At 40.0% G+C, this 14299-nt stretch overlaps 1 protein-coding gene across 8 annotated transcripts in view; it reads left to right on the top strand.

Annotated features, from left to right (window-relative positions):
* fgfr3 (fibroblast growth factor receptor 3) overlaps nt 1–14299 on the top strand; it is a 79194-nt gene that overhangs the window by 24143 nt on the left and 40752 nt on the right. For 6 of the 8 annotated variants that reach the window (XM_017302578.2, XM_008398782.3, XM_081602910.1 and 3 more), the window contains exons 3-4: nt 6781–7044; nt 9642–9707. In XM_017302578.2, coding sequence (XP_017158067.1) covers nt 6781–7044; nt 9642–9707 — 330 coding nt within the window. The remainder of the gene's footprint in view (nt 1–6780; nt 7045–9641; nt 9708–14299) is intronic. The other 2 variants (XM_008398789.3, XM_008398788.3) reach the window with 1 other exon arrangement.

Genomic DNA, 14299 nt, shown 5'->3' with positions numbered 1-14299 from the left:
AATTATTGAGTAAATAGACATATTAGCTCAAAAAGGAAAATACTAATTACTAATTATGTAATTCAGCCATTGGTGCAAAGTGTTATTTTACCCATTCATCTTTCCAGTGTTTTCATTCCTGATCATGAAACTTCTTTAGAAAAACTGTAGATGCTGACATTCACATTGGAACGTTTGTATTAGCTGCTACATGTTTAGCATTGAGATGCAACTTTAATCAATTAAGTTCAATCTGTCATGTTTATTTGTATAGCACATTTCAGCAACAAGGCAGTTCAAGGTGCTTTACATTATAAAAACGCAAAAATATAAAAATCATAAAAACCATATAGTCAACCAGTAATCTTTACAGTTTGTCAAGTTTCACATTATTTTCGGCTTGAAAAGCTTAGCTGATATTCTAACTCCATTCAGCACAACTTGAGCACAACAGTCTTTTCCAATGTCCAATCAGATCAGTTTTTGAAGTGGAAATTAACCCCCAGTGGGCTATGAGGAGCGTCTTTGTCAACCGCTGCTGTTGGTGGACGTCGCTTGTGCGTTAGAATTACGGGCAAACCAGAAACACAATACAAAAGTTCCAGGTTGAACTTTAAAAAAGAGACAAAGTGATTAATTGGGTTAAAATTTTTAACATGTTTAAATCTGTCATTAATTAATTTAAATTAATATGATAAAGTCTGGGCTCAATTAAATATGCCAACAACCATAAATTGTTAACTTGACCTGACATGACGGAGTCTATGCTTCTTCCTGTTCCTCCAGAATTTTCTTTTACACAGTCCTTCAGTTCGTGTGTAAGAGGGTGTGTATGCATAAGAGGGATAAGTTTGGAAAGACTTCCCACATAAAGAGGGCTATTTATCCCTAGGGCCGTGGCCTGCCCACTGGCCCCTGGAGAAGTTTGTAGAGGATAAATAAACCTCTTCAGACACACAGAAAAGATGGAGGCTCTGAGCAGCACTTTAACAGACAAACGCACCCCAGTATCTCAGACACAGACGTTGTACTATTCTGAAGGGCTGTTTGTTATGATATTGCTCTGAAAAGGCCAGAGGGGCCAGAAGGGCATGGGCCCCCTTGATTTATGGAGTGACTGTCCGGTCGGGGCCATGGAGCCGCGCATGCAAAACATAGGAGTACCTCGTTTACAATCGTACGTACACACACATATCTGAACCTACATCCACGACAGCACACACACACAGACTGAAAAGTCAGATCTCACACATTGCTTCCAGCTGGCGTTGGGTTCCGGCGATGGTGCCGCAGCCGCTCTACTCAAACAGCTTACACATGCTGCGCCGGACGGCAGAGCAGCGGGAATGTGGAGATGTCGATATGAAGCTGGACGTCACCACAAAGGCAGAACGGGAAGCTTCATTTAGGCTTTGTTCACCTTTGTTTCTCTATCAGACATCTTTGGCATCAGCCATTTATAGTCTGAACACTGCTAATGGGCTGAAGCTGCGTTTTCAGCACAGCAGATTGTGTGTTTGTCAGGACAACTTTGGGCTCAGACAGACTTAAAAGGGATAGTTCCAATTTTTTTTGAGAAGTGAGATTTCTAAAGATTTTAATAGACAATTTCATCATTTTCTGGTGAGTTTGTAGAAAATTAAAGAGAAAAGAATGAACTTGACTGGAGATTCATCGACCCGATATTAATATCCATCAGTCCTGATATTGGGGGGAAAAAAAATCTAGATTGTGTTTCATGACAATGTGCACGATCTGTAAAGGCAGATCTATTCAGTCTAATTCTATGCTTTGTGCTTTGAACATCATGCTTTATTATATTATTTTACATTATACATGAGAATTCCTAATTCCTAATTTCTGAACAATTTTAAAGAAGGTTTGTTGCAGTTTATTTTTGTCAGCTTCAGTTTATTTGTTTAGTTTCCATTGGCTGTTCTACTCCTAATTACACTGACTGAACAAATTAAAGTTGTTTTTCCATGTTTGACCAAGCTACTGAAGTTGCAAGTGTATTTCAGTGAGCTGTTCTGGTGCACAGTTGGCAAATAAATTTGTAATTAAGTACATTTAGGTCCTAAACCTCAGATATTTGTTTTTCTATCAGAAGTGAAAACAGTGGATGAACTCATCCACTGTGAATTCATCAACTGTTTGAATGAATTCATCCAAACAGTGAATTCATGAATACATCCACTGTTTTCAAACTTGAGCCGTCAGTTTTAGATGTTTGATTTTAAACTTTCAAAGTGTATTGTATTGCATTTAGCCACACAAGAGTGTCCGATTCTAATATATTCTCTTCCATGAATTCCCATCTTGGATCTCCTCAGTACAAACACAGATGGGCACAGCTGGCCACACAGCTGCAGTTAGTTCCCCCCCCCCTCATTCCTATAGGGACTGAAAGTGCCCAGATGCTAATTAGGAATTCCTTTATGAATATTTGACCCGGACAGAGCAGCGCATTTCATTGTTTCTCAAAGAGCAGCGGCTTGGTTTCAACCCTGCGGCCTCACGCTACCGGATTTTCACCATGAGGCCGTCTGGACCAACGCTCCACGAGTTGTAGATCTGCCATGGAGCAGTCGAGCGTTCGCAAAATGTGTGGGCCCGTCGAAACCAAAGACACGTTTAATGCACAGCAGCTTTAAAAATCTGCATTTCAAAATTTGGAATTTGAAAGCGACGACGGACATTTCAATCTCTGTGTGACACCTGAGAAGTTGGGATTCTTTAGAAAGTGTTGGGTGTAGCTTTTTGTTTTGCTGCATTTGTTCAGCTTCTAGCAGTGTGTAAACATCAAAGTTGTGAATGAATATTCTTCTTATATGTTTTCCCCAAGATCAAAGCAAAAGATGCATAAATGCATTTCGGCGTCCCGTCTCGCTGCTAACAAATGCTAATTGGATATTTTCTGCTGCTAACGCTGGCACAATTGGAAAGTCTTTTCCAGGAGAATACGTTTTAAAAAAGAAAACGCACGATGAATACTAAGAATGCTGCTGTCTACTCAGAGGAGTTTCACTCCGGTAAGTCCACTACCAGCGCTGACTTTCTGGAGAATTTTAGATCTACCTCACAGAGCCCACTTCTCCACGTTTAAGACCTGAAAATACTCTGCAGCCCTTTTTTCTCAGGTTTCTTTCTCAGACGTAGACAAAGGTAGAGAGTCATTCATGCTGGGCTTGAATTTATGGGCTGTGCGCTGTTACCTCACTGGTTTTTCTCCTCCTGAATGGAGCTTTTTGTTTTAACAAAAAGACATGTTGTAAATCTGCTTGTCGAAGCCGGAGGCCACTGAACAGCCCCATTGGTTTATTATTGACCTAGCATCTCTAGCATGGCTAAAGAGAAATAAGTCTTTTTAATCCTTCAAGCTCTTTGAAGAAACATTTTGAGATTGGGTAAATATTAACTGAGTTAATTCCTCTATGACTTAATGTGTACCAACGCCAAAGTATTTGTGCCTCTTGAACTTTTTCACATTTTATCTGTTTCCAAGCAACCTCCTACTTGGGATTTATTGGGACTTTACATGATAGTCCATTTCAAAGGGACCTGTATTATAAAGTGGAAGGGAATTAAATTTTTCATAAAAGTATTGTGTACTTAAGAACTCACCTCCACCATTTACTTCATTGCTGAACAGCATTCCAGTCCAGTGTAACCTCGCCTGTTTGCAGTTCATTATTCACACACTTGCAGATGTTTCTGTAGAATGTAACTCCAACTTATTAGTGAAAAATTCACAATTGCAGATTTTTTTTTTCTGATCCATGTGTGGCATTTATTTTCCTGCGCCCTCAAGAGTGGAAATAAGGAAGACTATAGGTGTTCAACTGTGTGTCCTGGCTCTAAAATATTCATTACAGCCAGGACTTTACCATGCTAATTTTGATTAATTAATTTGATCTGTTTTTACCCATTAAAATTTTTAATGCAATTAATTGCTTTTTGTGGGGGGGGGGGTTACAAGTAAAAGTTCAGAGCCGGAACCTTTGTATTGTGTTTCTGGTACGCCCGTAAATCTGTAACACCCACAAATGATAGCGATGGACCACAAAGCTGCTTTTCTTTGCCCAATGGAGATTATTTTTAGCTTCAAAGAACAATCTGATTAGAAACTGGAAAAGACTGTTATGTTCAAGTTGTGCTAAAAAGAGTTAGCTTATCAGCGAAGTTATTCTAGCCTGAAATAGCATCAATGCTAACCATGTAGCATTGATGCTACATGTTTCAATGCTACATGTCCATGTTTCTAAAGTAGTTCTACGAATGATCAGGAGTTCCTGAATCACTGGAAAACCGATTGAGTAAACTTCACTTTCTGATGGTTGAATAGCCTAAATAACAGATTAGAACAAGTAAATGTCTTTTTGAGCTTATGTTTGTTTTATTCAATAATTTAGGAGACATATATGGTTTTTAATATGAAAATGTTGCTTATTTTGTCTCCAAATTGCAAGTAATTAATTAGAGGCCCAGTAACTAACATGATAAAAAAAAATTTATCATGTCTCACCACTATTATGAAGGTAAATTTGGTGTTTGAACTATTAAAATACAGAGTTATAGGTATTTGTTGGAGGAGTTTTTATTTTAGCTATTCATGCTGCTCTTTTCAGATTTATATTTGTATAAATAACCGAAAAAAATGTTAAATTAGTTTTCTTCCACTTAGCAACTGTGCAATACTTTATGCTTACACTAACACTTACTGTCTTCTGGTAGTGGCTGCTCAAGGTTGTTTTTGTCCTTTCTGCCATTTTTAGGAGTGGGTGTCTTTGCCAACATAAATCACATACTTAACATATTCAGGACTGGTAGGGGGTGACAAGGCTTTGGGGGGTGAGGGGACTTGATGGGTTCTGTGTTTTGTGTGCAAACAGGTGCATGTTGAGTAATTTGTTACAGAAGCTGTCGAAGACATGTGGAAGCATGCATGCATTAACTGCCTTACAAGTGGCCTTTGTGTACGACAGAACATTCAACTCAATTGTTGCCATTAGGCCACGTTGATTATTTATGGTCACCGTATTGTGTATTTGAAATATGAACAAGAGGACACACCTCTGATGAATGAACAAAGCGCCTCACTGTCACATCCAAGCGGCTCCGTTCCCTCCATTCTCCGCGCCGGTTGGCGTACTCAGCGAAGTCGGTAAACATGTTGGTTTTTCCAAGCAGGAATAAATGAGGCTTTCCTCACAGCTCACATCTGTCTGCTCTCTGCCTGATGACCTGACGGCAGCTTTTCCTGTTTGTAGCCAAACACCATGACTACGTCTCTTTCTTAAACAGGGTTTGGAAAAAAGGAAAGTGAGGAATTTACTTAAATTAGTATTTAAAAAAAAAATAAAAAAATAGAATGTGGGAGTCAGGATCGTTCTGTTCTTCATACCGATGCGAATAATTTAGGAATGAACATTTGGCAATGTCTGAAACTTATGCTAAATAGATGTGTGTGGTTTATGTTTGTATTGTGTTTGTGTCTGTTGAACTCACCTGGAGACGTGCAGGCTGTCGGACTGCTGTGGATGATTTCAGGGTTTTCTAAAGCTGCGACTTTCCAGTCCAGAATATTTCTGTTGGAGAGCCGGGGAATAGAAGACGTAGGCACAGGGCTCACCATATTTGTTTTAGGCCTTTCTACAAGGTCACATCCACAGACGCAGAGCGTGAAACATCATTGTATGGGGTGAAATACACTTTGTCGGAGGGAAACCCCAGATTTATTAGATCAACAGAAGAATTTGCCAGGCCTGTAATGCAGTTCTGCGAGCTGTGCTCCAGAAAATAGACTATGATTGTTAACAAGTGGAAAACCCAACTGAGGCTGCATTGGTGCAGCAAACTGTGGGTGTGGCTGACATAATCACACATGGAAGTTCAGCAAGAGGTCACAGGATTTGAGTTAATCAGGTTTGCATTTGAATATGCCTTCTATCTGAAAGCCATATTTAAGATTCAACACCAAAAAAAATGTTTCACCTTTTACAAAAATCAATCAAGTTTATTTGTGTGGCACATATCAGCAACATGGCAGTTCAAAGTACTTTACATTGTGAAACATTAAAAAAAAAAAAAAAAATATATATATATATATATATATATATATATATATATATATATATATATATATATCAGATAGTCGACACTTGTGAAAACCAATAACAGACATTACATTTTGTCAAATGTCATTATTAAAATTATCAACACACATCAAATATGTTGGTCAGTGTTCTGTTCTGAAGCAAATCTGAACAGGTTTTTAGTCTTGATTTAAAGGAACTCAGTGTTTCGGTTGTTTTTCTGTTTTCTGGAAGTTTGTTTGCAGTGCATAGAAGCTGAATGTTTAAGGTGATTTAATTTTTTTTTAATTCAAAAGTCAAATTTAATACTGCTGCTAAAGTGTAATTAATATTATTGTAACTAAGGGAAACTGACAGTGATATTTCATTAGATATACTTTAAATTGGGAAATACGAGCCACTTTTCCAGGCAATCGTCAAGCAAATTTAAAGCAGACTTTTGAAATAATGCAAGACAGAAAAAAGAAAAGCCGAAATCAACCTTAAGGAAGTTATGTCAAATTTTGCTGTTTCCGTCAACCGTTTCTAAATGCACACAAAAAAACTTTCATGTATGAAAGGAAATACCAGCATGACTTATAAAACTTTAGTACACCTTGACAACGGCAAACAGCCCATGCTAGTTGGTATATTCCATGATGTTTTTAATCCAGATTATCTGGCTTTGTAATTTGAACCACTCTTCTTTGTTCATATCTGTTTTCAGACTCTGTGTCCAGTGAAACTGCTTTCCTGGAGGACTTTGTCTTGGGCATGGGAGACACCCTGGAGATGTCGTGCAACCGGGAGGACTCCTCAGAGCCCATCGTCTGGTTCAAAGACGGCATCGGACTCTCGTCGGGCAACCGGACGCGAGTCGGCCAACGGATGTTACGCATCATCAACGTGTCATACGAAGACTCTGGCGTCTACACGTGCCGACTCGCTCATACCAACACCCTGCTCAAAAACTACACCATCAGGGTGACAGGTGAGATATGGGAGGGTGTTCTGAAGACTCGCATCTATTCTGCTTTTCTGTTTATTTGTCCAGCAAACTGTAGTATCTTCCTACCTAACATCCAGTAATGCTCCATGCTGGCAGCCGAGGTTTAGAACTCTACGCAGATACACTAGAGCATGTTCTGTGTACACACCTCGCACAGACTCTCAGCCACACAGTCAAAGGTGAATTTAATTATCATGGCTCTGTGGTGAAAGCAGAGCACTAATAAGAGCGCAAGACCAAGAGGAAGTGAGGGTGGGGCTGTGGGCGGTGGTGGTGGGGGTCAGGAGGCTAGCGAGCAGCAGCTTAAAAGTCGGGAGGCGTTTCACCGTAAAACCCGGGACACCAGCTGAGTCTGTTATTGACAACTAATTAGAAAGCAATTAACTAGAAACATTTCAGCATTGAAAACAGATGGGATGGCAATAAATGTGTGAGTTTCCTCTCTCACTTCACCCTCCTACCTCCTCACAAGCACTCACTCACGCACACACACGCACGCACACACACACGCGCACACACAAGTGTGTTTGGTTACAAGCTGGAGAGGATGCAATCAATTCCAGCGCTAATCGGAGGTGGATAACTTCTCCTTTATGTCCAAGGCATCTATCTGTTCCAGACTCTGAATATGCACCACTGTCCTCATCACTGATGTCTGAGCAAGACTGTCTGGCATAATATTTTTTTTCCTTAATTTAATTTCTCAAGTAAAATAAAATAAGCACATTTGCTTCCAGCTCTGCTCAGCATGCTTCAGGGATTAAGATCATAGTTGATGCAATTTCATTGCAGGCTTTAATGAAGTGAATAATTTTAACGCTCCTGTGCCTGCACAAATCACCTTAGAAGTTTGACACTGAACAGCATGAGGCGACAATATCCTGTTTTCCCCTGCAGTGCAGGTGGTTCTCCTCCCTCCACTTTAAACACTGCGCCTTTGGTTTATCTGAAAACACACATTGTACTATTGTGTTGGTCCTCAAATATTTGAGTTATGTGCAGATAGCTAAGAGCTAGGAGTGCACTGCTACCTTCTGCCTATGAGAAAAGATAATAAACGGTGTTGGGTTCATGGAGATAAGATCAGATGTTAGCAGACTTTTTGAGAAAACTGAGCGCATTCACACCAACCCTGTTTAAATCCGCTTCAATCGAACTCTAGTTTTTTTCCCCAGGAAGTCCTAAAAACCTAGTTCTCGCTTTGATTGACGTGAACTCTGTTGCGGTTCCACGTTAGATCGCTCCAAGAGTAGGAAGCAGACTACAGTAGAGGGCATTCTGGGTAAATACAACCAAAATAAATGTCTTATTGTTATATCCGGAGATATCACTAACTCCATCTGTCAACCTTAAGTCTTTCACATTATTCACTGATGATGTGTGTGACTACCTCGGCTGGTGTGTCTTTGACAAAAGACGTCAAAAAAGTTGCCTTAATGTGACCGTGACTTTTTTGTGGAAAGGACATTGTGATGCTTATGATTTATGATTGGTCAAATTTGTCACCAGACACACTGAAGCATTTAAAAAAATTATATATATATATATATATATATATATATATATATATATATATATATATATATATATATATATTTGACCAAAACTGCAGCTTGAAAGGTTTTTCAGATGAGTATGCTGGGGTTTTTTGGATTTTGTTTTTTCCTTAATATACCCAGTGCTTGCTACGTCTATCAAGCACACACACATCGAACAGATTATTCGCCATGTTTCCTTTTCTAAACCTTTTCAGGTCTGCTCCCATGCATTATGCCATTTGGAATATGATTAACTTGTTTTCAGCTACAATCCTCATATTTTTGCTGCTGCTCCTCGGTGAGTATTTTTAGGACACCTTCTGTCTGCTGAGTCGTACCGCAGCAGTGCGGAGTCGTTGGGCTCAGGTGTCAAATAATAGAAACAAAAACCTGCTAGTCAGGAGTTTGAGGAGCAGTTTTAGCTCACCGGGGCCGGTGAGCTAAGACAGCTGGCTCTCATTAACAAAATCTGAGGATCTGAACTGGAAAATTCAAGGTCACATGGAAAATAGAAACCACGCTGTTGGCAAAAAATAAATAAAATAAAATAAATTTAAAAAAACGTCAAATCTAAACAGAATCTATAGCTGCAAAATAATTAGTCTGACAGGGAGAGTTTGTAGCAGAAAGTGTATGTTGCAACCATGGCTAGAGACGTGTGTGTGTGTGTGTGTGTGTGTGGATCCACTCATAGGAGCAGCACTAACGACGCCCCGATTCCTATCGTCTATGGAAATGTTTAGGTTGTAATATCAGCAGAACTGTAGCCTCATTCAGGACTTTCTCAATGAGCAGCCAGCTGCAGCGTGCATTCATGCATCTCTGGATCTGGATTTAGGAACATTTGCACCATCGTAAGTGTTTATGGCCACACACCATTTAATCTCCAATTCACACACATTTCTGGGCTGCACACGTTGTAGACGTGATTGGTGAATTGTTTGTGTTCTTAGGTAACGGTCCAAAGCATGTAGGAATTGTTGAGTTTAAAGTTTATGTAATCCGTGTCATTCTGAAGCTCTCGTGTTTCTGATTTTTCAGATTCTCTTTCATCTGGTGATGATGAAGACTATGATGAAGATCCAGAAGATGCAGGTAATGGAAATGGTGAATTCATTTTTACTCTTCTGTTTAATACATTTGTAGTAATTTGGTGGTGTAGCTGGTGTAGAGTAGATGTTTTTTATGGTCACAAATGTCAAACATTTCGGGTTTGAAAAGATGCTTTTTTTGTTGCTGTTGTTGCTTGACGTGAAATAACCATTAAAGAAGTTTTGATAATTTGGGTTCACAATTGTGAAAGTATTTCTTATCCATCCAGAATCTAAATAATGGTGACAAACTGAAAATGTTCCATTATTGGATCTCTGTCAAAACAAATTGTAATGTGCCAGTTCTGTTTAAACAACTGTTCGTATTATCAGAGGTGCAGGAAAAATAATGTTTCTCTAAAATAATTTCCTGGGATCTACTTAGTGCTGGGGATTCTGAATCGACTCCAAATGCTCCAAATTTGTTTTCAGAATACATTCAAGTTTTGCCACTCCCAAGATTTCACCCAAGATTTCATAAAAAGTCGTGTGTCATTCCAATGTGTTGAATCCACAGCTCTTCTGTAAAATCACTGACTACAATTTCCACACAAAAAAACATGCATAGTTAGCTGCTCCCAAGTATAACAGGCTTGTTGCTCCAACGCCTGAATGAGATGCCGATGTCTCCTCTGATTGGCTGATGGATGATGAATACTAGCACCATGGCTGAATTATGAATGTCTCATGCAACTGTTTACATCAGTCGCTGCCATCATTTTTAATGATTTATTTGAAGAAGCTTATTCACATGGGATTTGAAATTCATCTCTTTTTTTAATGGAAACACAGCAATTGCAAAATCATGTTGTTTCTTTCATTAGCCGAATAGACACAAAGATTTGCCCATATTTCTTATAGAACCCAGCTAGTAAGACTTACATCTTTACTTATTATTTGTTTATTCCATTATATTTTAGGACCTAATTACCTAATTAGTTTCTTTTGTGCGGGAGCAAGGTTGTGTTTAGTGAAAGTTTTTTTCTGGTCCACGACTTGTCTGTTAGAGGTTATTAAAGCCACATAATGATAAAACTCAACTAACTATCTTGCTGGGCTCGTATAAACCTTTAGCCCACAGCACTTGGCTAAATACCACCAGCACACAGATCAGAAAGCTCCCAGGTTTTCCAGAAGTTAACAGCCCTCTAAGTGCTCTGACGGGACGAGAGCTGATTTAGCATTCAGGAGCGCGCCGGGTTCAGGTGTAGGGTGACAAAGAACAATGAAGGAAGGCTTCTGCCGACTTCGCAGACTTCACATGCTCTGTTCTGTCAGCCAGCACGGCTGCAGAGAGACTGAGAGCGTCTCCTCCGCTCTGACAGCCCTCGACCAGCCAGACGACACACTGCGCTGCCTTTATCGTACCATATGGAGGGAGACAGCGGGAAGGTGAGGCGCAGACAGGTGTAGGGGACTTGACATTATGGAAATACTGTGAAGGATCAGAGGCAGACAGAAAGAAACAAAGAGAGACAGGAAGTAGGAGGGAGAGAGATAGTAGGCAAAAGTAAGACATGAGTGGATTGGTGCATTGTAGACTCTGGGTATAGGTCAAAATGGGAATATTTTATCTGACATTTTCATACTGAATAACAACTGGAAAACAACCCACTGCTTGAAAAATGAATATGATTGGTGCCAGAAGCAAAAACATGGAACTGTTCTGATGACAGAGCAAAGGGCGGATAGCGATCTGAAATCAGAGTTCCATTCCAGGCTGTTCAGACCTCATGACGACACGTCACACACGAATCAAACTAAAACAGCAAGACGGTGACGTTAAGAAAAGCCTGTGTGCCTCATGGTCGTCATTAATATTTCATGCAGCCTATCGTCATTTAATTATAATCATTATACGGGTAGAGACAGATGTTGATGGAGCAAGGGAAGCTCCTGTTAGAAAAAGTCTTAACGTTTCATTGTTTCTGGAAAGATGGTGCATTGCCTCGTAGAATTCTACATATGTATAGTTTTCTTTGGCTATTTCAATTTAGCTGATTGACATTTTTCTTTAAAAATCAAGACGATGTAAGAACAACAAAATACTTGACGTCTTGCTCTTTCTTGCTCTCCTGCAGCCTGAACCAAACTCAGCCCTGTCTCAGCTACGGCAGGACAATAAATCATAACATCTATCGCAATATTAACATATAACACTATCAAAAAATTATATTCAATATATGGACTATTCGTTGAACTCCGATTCAGAGCCGTACTGCATTCTGGGGGATGTAGGCAGAGGAAAGACTTTAGCCCCTCACCCTCTCAAGGCCAGCTTGGTGGCAACAACTCTTTCACTCACTCTTTCGTTATCTAGCAATAACTTGTTGAGTTTCAGGTTTTGCCACTGTGCCTACTAACTGCTGAAAAATAAGAATGGTTGGAGAAAAATGAGAGAAATTTCACATATTTTTAAAACAAAAAACTAATCAAGAATAATCAAAATCAACCGATAAGAAAAGCTTATATGCTGGCACATTTTTTTCAGCCATATCATTCAGCTCTAGTCTCAACATGTTTGCTCTGTTTTTGTTCATTCAATGTTTGCCATTCAGTAACAAATTCCACTTCAAAGTGCTTTATCAGCTTATTATGGTGACAACCTGCCGATCAACCCCAAAATGTATCAAACACTTTCTTTGTTCAGACTTTAATTTAAAAAACTGAATTTGTTTAGGTACTCTTTGTTTTATGAAGACAGGACAGCCCGTCAACATGCAGTGTCTGGGTGAAAATATTTCATCTTTTCAGTCTGATCTCACTGGACCAGAAGCCTTTATCCCCAAAGCCCTGCAGAAACCCTCCTGTCATTGTCTCTGTGCCGCATGTCCGACTGGATAAGCGGAACACCTTGAGTGTTAACCCGAACATGTTGAATGCACAGCCTTCGCTTAGCAGGAAAAGCTTGGACCGTGTTCCAAGCGGACATAAGTGGCAGCAAAGGCAACAGCTTTCGGCAGACATCCTGCACTCCGGTAAATACCCTCTGACTGCCAGACTTAATCTCTGGGTGTAAGTCTACCTCATGACATACGAGGCTCCGATTTCCCGGCCAAAAGGAGAGGGATTAGCTCAGAAACATTAAACCCCTATCACAGCTTAATGTCCACTAAGCCACTGCTAATTAGCGGGGCTGCAGCAGGAAGGAGCCATGTGACGAGCCACACGGCCAGCCGGAGAGTCCCTGATGGTGAGCGGAAGAACATCCACACACACAGAGAGAACTCTACCAGGGATGTGACTCATTAACACACCTGGTGGAAGAATCTGAGGAAGACATTCTGAAGATTTGACTTTGTAAACTTAGTTCCGTGTGAATGCCTTCAACCAAATCAGGAGGTCACTGCGTCAGAAAATACAGCCACAGCAAAAAGGAAACGGATAAGGAGCTGAGGTTAACAACAGCAGTGGCCTCCAAAATTATTCATACCTCCTATTACCTTTATTTTACCATTGATATTAGAAACCTCTCTTTTCAAGGGAGTCCCAGGCAAGAGGCGGCAACAAATGCAACTCAAAAAATGGCACATTTAAAAGAAAATGTCGAGCTACAGAAACCGGTACATGTCATTAGTTTGTATGCAGAAGCACTAAATGAGATGAATTCAGTCATCTCATTTAGATGACTGAACTTGCTACAAGAGTTTCTTGTAGCAAGTTCCAAGAAGAGGGAGCAGAGTGAACGAAAGACTCTTTACCTTGAGAGCACAAGAAAAAAAAAAAAGAAGCAGCAAATTGTTGTGAATGGAAGTGGAGTACAAATATAGGCTGGCATGACTTCAAGTTAAAAGTTGTCGAGCTGAAAACACAAATGTCAATGTGTTTTTAGTGTGAACATTTTGTAATGACGTAACCCAATCATGCAGAATTGTCAAGGAAGAAAATATGAGTTGGAAGTCTTGCTTTTTGTTGTGTTTTCAAAGGGATTTGTCACTCATGCATATCAAAAATGTCAGTTAATCAAATAATTAAAGAAAAATCCAAATGAACAGAATTTCATGGAAAGAATTTTTTGTCAATACAAAGTTGTTAAGACAGTGGTTTCAAACTGCAATCCTCGAGGGCCAGAGTCCTGCAACTTTTAGATGTGTCCCTCATCCAACACTCTTTAATTAAATGGCTAAACTGCCTTACTATCATGCAGTCGAGCTCTGCTAACACACATACTGCTAACACAATATTGGCTCCAGATGAGATGAATCAGAGAGACATCTAAAAGTTGCAGTCCCCCTTGGAGACTGTAGTGTGAGACCGCCGTGGTAAGTCGATCCGTTTTGATGGTCTCAGGGTCGGATGTCTGCTTAGTGCAGACGATGTGGTTTTTTTGGCTTCATCAAACCGTGATCTCCTGCGGATCACGGTTTGATGATTGGATGATTTGATACAAAATTGGATCAGTTCACAGCTGAACGTGAAGCAAACTGGGATGAAAATCAGCACTTCTAATTCTTCAGCTATAAAAGGGCACAGTACCATCTCTGGGTTGCAAACGAGGCTGTATCCCAAGTGGAGGAGGTCAAATATCTTGGAGGGGGTCTTGTTCACAAATGAGTGGGAAGTCAGACAAATTTGTGCGAGCTGAATTGAAAGGCAAAGCTCTGGATT

The sequence above is a fragment of the Poecilia reticulata genome, chromosome 22, assembly GCF_904066995.2.
Source record: "Poecilia reticulata chromosome 22, P_reticulata-male-v2, whole genome shotgun sequence".
In the NCBI taxonomy this organism is placed as follows: Eukaryota; Metazoa; Chordata; class Actinopteri; order Cyprinodontiformes; family Poeciliidae; genus Poecilia; species Poecilia reticulata.
This window is presented reverse-complemented; position numbering and strand designations above follow the sequence as displayed.